Below are 9,474 nucleotides of genomic sequence, written 5' to 3'. Positions count from 1 at the left end.
AAAAAGTTCATCACGAAGTGGTAATATCCCACTGGGCACAGTACGTTTTTTAAACGTTCTTTGGACGTTTTTATTAGGTTTAAACCTTACAAAAACGTCTAAAAAACGTTTTAAAAACGTACCGTGCTCACTGGGATACTTAAATTTCTAAAATTTGCAATTTATTTTTCATTGTCAGTTAAGTTATTGCTCAATAATTTTTAATTGATTGCTCAATACTATTTAAGAACAATATAAATAGAATTTTGAAATTTCTTTTAAGTTTATTTATTTTAAGTTTTTAGTAATTAGCGTAATTTTGAAATTTCTTTTAAGTTTATATTTTAAGTTTTTAGTAATTAGCGTAACATCTGTCTTATAAAGAGTAACAAGTTTAAAAGCTTTGAAGTGTTGTTAAACTTAAAATATTTATTTTTGAAATTATTATGTGAAATAATAAAAGCTTTAAATAATACTTTGAAAGTATTATTTAAAGCTTTTTAAACTTTTTATATAAAAATTGTTTTAAAATTAAAATAAAACACTACAAAACATTTCAAATCTAAACAATTAACCCCGTTTTCATTTTATGTAACTTAAAAATTTAAACTGTACTTTAAATAGTCCGTTAAAGTTATTTGATATGCTAATAATTAAAATTGATGGTAACAAAATGTACAAATTGATTTACCAACAAGTACCATAAGCTATGCCACAAAAAAGTAAACAGGAGCAGCAGAAAGAAATTGTAGTATAAGTTAACATAATAAATTAACGTACGAATCAGTTTTAAAAGAAAATGAAAAACATGAAAAACTCTAGAAACTAAAAGTCAGTTATTTTCTTTTTATATCAATGCCAAAACATTAAATAGTCAATCTAGATCTATTGCAGTGAAGCTTTCACTAATAAACAAAATATCATATGAAGAATAATCCAATTGATTAGCCTCCAAAAACTGAGTTCATACTCCACAACTAAAGGATATTCAAATTGAAATTTTTTAACATCAAGACCAGGTGTCACATTTTGAAAATGTTAGCACCTGGGAACAAAAAGCCCTAAAGTTTTCGCCCCTTCTGTCCCAAACGTGAGAGCAACAAGCTGATAAAATATTTTTTGTTCTATTCTCAACTAGAATAATATTCATTGATAAAATTTAAGTTTCATAGTATAATCTTTCAGTGTTCAAAAGTTATGATCATATAAATTTTCCTTCAAATTAAGGGTGGTTCAAACTTTATATGATCACAATTTTTGAACGCTGAAAATTTCACAATGAAATTTAAAATTCATTGATGAATATAAATATTGTTGAGAATAGTACAAAAAATTTTATTAACTTGTTGTTCTAATGTTTGGGGCAGAGTGGGCTAAAATTTCGGGGCATTTTTTTTCCCAGGCTCCAATCATTGCAATTTTTTTTAAAGCATTCTTAATTGACATAAGTAAAACATATAAATGTTTGGAGTTTATCCATATTTGGAAGCTAGACCAAAGACTAAAAAATGCTGGATCCACCCTTGACTGATAGCTGACAAACTTGAAAAAAAATAGAAATTTTTAGAAAAGCAAACAAAACTAAACCAAAATTGTCTCATAAAAATGAAACTCTAGACCATCAGTCGAATACAGCTCAGGGTATGTTTGAAACGAACACTCAGTGATATTATTGATGACGTGCCATACTTATACTTGATGACACGCCAAACTCAAAGGTTTCTAAAATCAGTATAAACAAAGTGGTGGACCGAATGGGATTGAAGATCAGATAGATTTTCTTTATACCATTGGTAATATTGCATCAATAAGAGCCGCAGCTAACATGTATGTAAGACACTTGCTGTCTTAAACATAAGTCTAATAAAACTGGGTTATTGTCTATTGCAATCTGAACTTATTTAATTGCTGCCTAAGCAATCAAAAATACTTAAAGAAAAGCGTCATATTAAGACAGTTACTGAGAAATTGATCAGTACTGCAAATTCAGCTCGCGGTAATGCCTATCGCGAGCTGTTTTATCGGCGCTGGGTTTTCATTGGCGTGAATGAAATACATGGATAAAATCTATTCAATGTTTATTACAGATTCGTGCTTTTATTTAAGTCTAGAAAAGTAAGCTAAAGTACTATTAAGTTTAGCAGCTGAAACAAAACAATTACTTATTTTATATCTTGATTATTAAGTACGTTGGCCTGTTCATGATTTATCAAGGCTTGTAAAAAGACTAGCTTATATCATCAGTGTAATGACTGTATATGCTGCTTGTATTATTGATCTAGACAAGTTTGCTGATGCAGTATCATATTCTAAACCAACATATAGTTCTATTAGATCTATGAAGCTATGATTTGGAATGTCTTGTTTTAATTAAAATTTTCAAGCTTCACATTTGTACTCTAGAAGGTTGGATATAACCAATATTTGCAATTGCATGTGATAGAGGCTCTGATAAAAATTCAAGATTTCCCAAGACATTGCAATTTGCCATTGGAAGAGGTAGTAAATGGGATTTAGATACCTGTCAAGCAATAACTTATGCACTTCTCGAAAAAGTATCTGGAAAGATAATTGACGTTCATTTAAAATAAAAGTTCTGCTAAAGCTACAGAAACTTCTTGAGGTACGGTTGGATATTAGTGCCGGCGCAAACTTTTGCGGGGCCGATATTGTTCTTTACGATATCGCATTTAATGCTGAATTATTGGTTTGCGTTATTATTATAACGAAACATCTTGATTTCTTCATAAGTTTCAGTTACGTGAATATCTCCTAAATTTAAATAAAAATCATTGCAGCATTTTAATAAATATTCATCTGCTAAATTATCAATATCACTCATATATAGAAAATCAAAAATATTTTTACGATTTTCGTACAGTTCGAAGCTTTTAAAAGATACTAAGACAGTATCTATTATTTGCGTATAAAAAATAATTTATACGGAAGTATTCTTTATTGTTGAAAGCCGACAATTTATGTTCTCCTTCGCAATTGAATAGTTTCCATTTTTTGCCTCTGGATGATAATTTGAAATCATGATTTATATCCATTTCCTTTGCAATTTCAGTTGCTACAATTATTATTTTGGCAAAACCTTCTTCTCTGTATTGAGCAAAAAATATGTTTAGAACTTTTAGACGTTTAGATGTATAGATGGCCAAATTAATTTGCATTTTTTTTTTTTCAATACTTTGCTGATGATAGTAATTTTGGACAATATAATGGACATACCTAATAATAATACAAAAGTATGTTACTCTTAAAAGTATGTTATTCGTTATTCCTATGTTGTTGTGTTTTTCGGCTAGATTTTTCAGATAAAATCTTTTTTTTTTTACTTGTTACATTGAGTGATAAATTTTTCCAATACGTTTTCAAAATAAAATGATACACAAGTTTGATATAATTTTCGTAAACCAATTATTTCTTTGCAACATAATAATTTCTTGAAGAGTCATTTGAACTCAAAAAAACACAAAATGTCTTCTTTAGATATACAAACTTTTTTAAAAAGTAAATTTTTTTGAGGAAATATGTGAAGCATTCGTTGGAGCTAATATATACTTCATAAATTAAACTATCCCTCTTTATTCGTGCTGAACACGTTGAACCTTCCCAACTTCCACCAATACCAGAGCAGGATTTAATTTCGGTTGAAAGTTACTTGAAGCAAATGTAACATATTTTAGTTAGTTCCTGGAAAAAATACTTTCCTCAACTTTTTTTTTTACCAGATCCAGTTGTAATGTCTCATACTGTTGAATGAATTTTTATTCCTGAGGCAGCACGAAATAATTCAAAACCTTACTTTTCTTAAAATTTTATAATTATATAAATTTTCGGGTATAGCAAATAACAAACTTTTTTCAAAAAGTTTAAGTTAACGAGTGTTTTCAGAGGCAAAATTTGATGCAGAACTTGATTCTGGAAAGAAATTGCAGCAAGCATGACAGTTTAGGTTAGAAAAGTGCATTTTTTTCAAGATGGTGGCAAAAATAGCCACTGCCTCAAACTTCAAGTACTAAAGCCACAACCCTTGCCTCCAATATCTTTTCAAAGGATTTCGAGATTGTTGAACTAAATTCTGCAGTCGTTTCATGCATGAATTCAGAGAATGAACCAACCGTTTTGTATATAAACTGATACAACTAGTATAAGTTTGTTTGATTTTTAGTCCACAGTCGCATCAAAAAATCTTGACTTGATTGTCTCCTGGTTACGAACTCTTTCTCTTATTCAGCAACGCGCTCAAAGCGATTAGAAATAAAACCTCTGAATCAGCAATGCTCAATATTTTAAAAATCCATCCAGCTTTTATATTCTGTGTATAAGGATACGGAGTGACTATTATGACTTGGTGAGAGTAACTTGGCTGTGACAATTTATCTAAAAATGTGTTGAAGTTGATGGAGACGTGATTGCTTTCTTTCCTGATGATTTTTCCAGTAGATTCTGAACTCCTATTCTCTGCTCGGTGTCGCAAAACACCTTGTCGATAGCATGATCAATGCCCAGTATTAAATGCACGCAATATTTAAAAATTTTTTCTTCCTCAACGCCTTGGCCTTTTTTAACATAATGATGCAATCTCTGGAATGGTCTGATATCCAAAATTTTATTGCACTTTTCAATTCATCCACAGTACACCTCAAGACCACCAACACTGCAAGACACTTCAGCTTGAATTCGTAGGCTACTGCAGCCTCATATCCTGAATCAGAAGTATTCTCAATATAGTTCGTGGTCAATGTTCTCCGTTCTCTGTCTGGACCACTGATTGTAAGGTAGTTCACCTTGATATCATACAACTTATGGCCGACAGCTTCGGTCGTATCGTCTAAGCAAACGGTAACAGCATCACTAGCGTTTTTATTGAAAAGATGATTTGCCACCATCTGGAGGTCGAGGTAAGATGCTTCTACTAAGCATCTATCAATAATCCTCGCTGAGGGGAATCTTCGCTGAGGTGAGATTTCTAGTAGAGTAGCATTTTTTCAGTTTGTCAGTGACTGTGCTCTTTTCCGGTTCATCCGAGTCTGACTTAGAATCACTCAATTCTTTATCTAACTGATTTGAATTGATTGTCTATTTTGACCAAAGAAGATGTTAGCAATTTTACAATGATACCAGCTATGTTACAGTAACTGATTTTGTGGTTACATAAGCCCTGAATAGTGCATCTTATTATACGTTTGTCCAAACATCCAGTCTTGGATAGTTTCTGCGCCACTATTTTGCTCGCGTCATTATATGAGAAAATTTAAAACAAGGTCTTACTGGTTAGTGCCAGTTGTTAACTTTTGATGATGCAATATGAAAAAAAGTGAACTGAATCATCAGTGTTTTTTTTAAATTTCCATATCAAAGAAAAAAGGCGTGAACTTCCTATAGGAAGTTCACACCTCCTTCCTTTCTAGTGTTGCATTTAACTATAGCTTTTAACTATAATTAAATGCTCTTCCAGTTTTTATCACTGGTGCTCTGTGATAAGAACGTAAGGACTTCTGGGAGCACTTTAATAACCAAAATTAAAAAAGCATAACCTTTAATATTGATATAGGCATACTTTTGTACTGTCTAGTTAAAAAATAGCTTCAATCTTGTAAGAAAAAATACTCGACGTATCAAAGATGCCAGATTGACTATCAACAAAAGATTCAATATTAACAACTAAAGAAGGAAAATTTGCAATATTTTTACTTCCATCTTATACTTTTTATAAAAATCTTTTTTTTATTCCTCGTTGTTTTGCTCATGCTTTAACTCTATCTGCCTTTACCATGTTAAAAAACTGACAAAAGGTAAAGTTCTAGTAAAAATTGCAATAAATATTGAGATGAAACTCAACGATAAAAATTAAATTTTTTTTCATATAGTTTAAATCTAATAAGAAGCCAAAAAGTTTTTTACTTGAGAATTTTATCTGATTATTTTTACTATAGTCATTTATTTAGTTGTATAACTTGGGGTAAATTTACTACTCCCTCCGTTCCGAAATACTGTTTCGATCTGCATTCAACGTAAAGAATTATTGAAAATAAAACATGTTATATTTAAAAACATATTTATTACTTAATTCTGGTACTTAGAGAAATTTTCAGACAGCCACTATGATTTTTGAAATCTCCATACATTAAAATAAATCGGTTAAAATACTTTTTTTGACTTTTTAAAAACTTTTGGTGGGTTTCACTTAAAAAACTAATAAAAGGAAATTTTAAAAAAATGTGCTCTTTCTATTTTACAGAACAAGTTTTTTTGTTTTTAATAATGAATTGAACTCGTTTTCTCTTTTTTTAAGAAATAAATTAAACATGCCTTCAGTTTTTTACTCTAATTTCGCGTTAGCAAAGTCTCGTATTTAGTTAAGATAAGCTGAAAAGCATGTACTCGTTCTCGTCAGTTAACCGCTTAACGTGTTGCACATTATGAAGACAAAAAACAAGTGAAAAATCATGTGATTTATATTTCGGCAATTTTTAATTTATATTCCATCTATTTTTTTCCATTTGTCTGGGGATGTCTGTCAGACATTTTACGGACGTCCGGACGTTCGTAAAACGTCTGACAGACATCCCCCGGACAACACAAGCCCACTGTGAATGTACGTGAAGTCTATTGAAATTGTTTGAAAATCAATTGTTCTAATGGTGTCAACAAACTGCTAACTTGTTGTCCTGCCATTTGGACTGATTACATTAGTCATGAATACGGTGTTTTCTATAACTGTTTAATTAACCCTTAAAGGACGGCGGGGTGTTTTACTACCCCAGAAGAGTTTGTTTTTAACTGCCACATCAACAAATTTTGACTATTTGAACTGCCACTTCAGAACATCTTTTATTCTAATTTAAGTAAGTTGTTAGTGTAAAATGTTTTTGTTTTACTAATTAATTGACAATAATATTGTTTGTTAAAAATTTTGTTACGTTAAAGACGGTTGGGGTATTTTTATACCCCATGCAAGTTTTCCCATTTTTTAGTTAGTGAGTCAATAAATAGTTATATGAATCATGTTTAGTTTAACACTTGTTTGTGTTTTAGATATTTTTTAATAGGTATGGGGTATTATTTATCTTTTTTATGAGTAAATTATACCATATATGCATTATATATATACAATCACTGTAACATGTTGCATATATTTTGTTTTTATGTCAAAAATATTTATATTATTGATACAAAATAATAATGCCTAAAAAATTTGTTATATATTTTTCACATATTTTGTTTGATAAACACTGAAACTATTTTTTAGAATAAATAAAACTAATATAATGAGTCGCCCAAGAAGAAATCCTGCAGTCGAGGCTAATAATATAATTTTTAGTTTAAATGAATTATCTTCAAGTGATGACTCAGCTGACGAAAATCTTAGAGATGATGAAGAAAATTTTATTACAGCTGACGATGAATCAGATGCTATTATGTCTGATGAAAGTGATGAAGAAGTTGTTCAGGAAAATTACATATTAAATCAAAACATGATTTCAAAGAATGGTGAGGAAATTTGAAGTAAACTTCCATGTGTAGATGCTGCTCAGCCACGTGCACACGATATTATTCGACAACCAACTGGCCCAACAAGGTTTGCAGCTCAGGTTTGCGGCCAAAGTGTGGATACTGCCTTTAAACTCTTTATAACACCAGAAATGATTAGAGTTATTTTCAACTGCACTAATGCTGAAGCTCGTAGAATAAGACTAGAAGGATGGATTGACATGACAGTAAATGAACTTTATGAGTTTATTGGAGTTCTTCTTCTAGCTGGAGTGTTCCATTCTAAAAACCAAAGCATAAAAGAACTTTGGAGTAGATTAGATGGCATACCAATATTTTCGGCTTCAATGCAAAGAGATCGATTTGTTAACTTGCGACGATTCATTCGATTTGATGAGAGAGAAACAAGAAATCAAAGACGGTTTGAAGACAAGTTTGCACCTTTAAGAAATATAATGGAAATGTTTATTACTAAATGTAAGAGCAACTACAATCCAAGTGCATATCTCACTGTCGATGAGCAACTAGTTACATTTAGGGGACGTTGTCCATTTAAGATGTTTATACCTACCAAGCCAGGAAAGTATGGAATGAAGATATGGATATTATGTGATGCTGAAACCTCTTACTGCATAAACTTGCAACCGTATATTGGTAGAGTAAATGGAGCACGTGATGTTGGACAAGGTACACGAGTAGTTCTTGAACTAACTGATCACTTAAATGGAAGTGGTAGACACATAACAGTTGATAATTTTTTTACAAACATTCATCTTGCACGTGCATTGCTAGGACGTAAAATGACATATACTGGCACCATTAAAAAAAATAAAGGAGAAATATCAAAAAAGTTATTGCCAGCCTTACATCGACCAGTTTACTCTAGCATTTTTGGTTTTCAAAATGACTCTACTATAGTTTTTTATGTACCTATGTTTTTATGTAAGAAAAACAAAGCAGTAATATTCGTATCAACCTTCCATCACAGTAATGACATTGTTGTGGACCATAATGAAAAACCACGTATTATTCTAGATTACAACAAATATAAAGGTGGAGTTGACACATTAGACCAGGTTGTCAGGTGCTACTCGAGTCGCCGAAAGAGTAACCGATGGCCATTTACAATGTTTTGTAATATTTTGGATATTGCAGCATACAATGCTTTGATTTTATTCTTATCAATTCACCCAAATTACAAAAATGAGGCTTCTCATAGAATAAGAGAATTTTTAAAAGAATTATCAAAAAGTCTTATTAAAAAATTTGATGCAAATGACAATCTTCCACAAATAGTTGCAAATAATAATCTTCGCCTAGTAACTGCACGTAATAGCCTTTTAAATCAAGGTCAACCAATACAAAAGCAACATATAAAAAGATGCTATATGTGTCCTCGTGTTCATGACAGAAAAACCCGTCTGCAATGTGCATCACGTAGCTATTCTGTTTGCAAGGCTCATAGCAAAATTGTATGTAATAGTTGCCTTATATAGAAGATATAATTTGTTTTTATTTGAATAAATTGTCATAAATATCACTTTTATTTAAAAAAAAAATTGAGAAAATTGATATTTTTGTTAAAAGCACGCATTTTAATTTAAAAAGTTCAACATATTTTGTATAAAAACCTATATTTTTAGTTGGGGTAGTTTAATACCCCAGCCGTCCTTAACGTAACTTTTTTTTCCCGTCCTTAAAGGGTTAAGAAACAATCACTAAAATAGAAAGCAAACTATTTGCATATTGCCAGCTATAAAATCTCTTAAATAGGTTTACCAGTCTTAGCTGATTGTCCAGATGTTCGTCCTACTGCTTCCGATTCACAATCATTTGAGGGTGACAGCAACGCCAATTTTGTTTTGGAAAAATCAAATAATAAAAATTCTAAATGGTAAGTTGAGTAATTTTACGATATTTGTGGGAGATAAACCTTAGTAAATTAATGTCCAAGAAATGTTTTGTCACGCTTAAAAAAGCTAGAGGTTTTAA

At 30.9% G+C, this 9,474-nt stretch overlaps 1 protein-coding gene across 1 annotated transcript; it reads left to right on the top strand.

Annotated features, from left to right (window-relative positions):
• The first annotated feature begins 7,634 nt into the window (after positions 1-7,634).
• LOC124809565 (piggyBac transposable element-derived protein 4-like) lies at positions 7,635-8,978 on the top strand. The gene has a single exon (XM_065786689.1). The coding sequence runs from the start codon at positions 7,635-7,637 to the stop codon at positions 8,976-8,978; it is 1,344 nt and encodes a 447-aa protein (XP_065642761.1).
• The last annotated feature ends 496 nt before the right edge of the window (positions 8,979-9,474 follow it).

The sequence above is a fragment of the Hydra vulgaris genome, chromosome 01 (genome assembly GCF_038396675.1).
Source record: "Hydra vulgaris chromosome 01, alternate assembly HydraT2T_AEP".
In the NCBI taxonomy this organism is placed as follows: Eukaryota; Metazoa; Cnidaria; class Hydrozoa; order Anthoathecata; family Hydridae; genus Hydra; species Hydra vulgaris.
Note: the sequence above shows the minus strand (reverse complement) of the source record. Positions and strands in the feature narration are given on the sequence as shown.

Bases quoted from the DNA above. Each gene is read 5' to 3' on its own strand.
- LOC124809565 (XM_065786689.1), top strand. From the start codon at position 7,635: ATGATTAGAGTTATTTTCAACTGCACTAATGCTGAAGCTCGTAGAATA.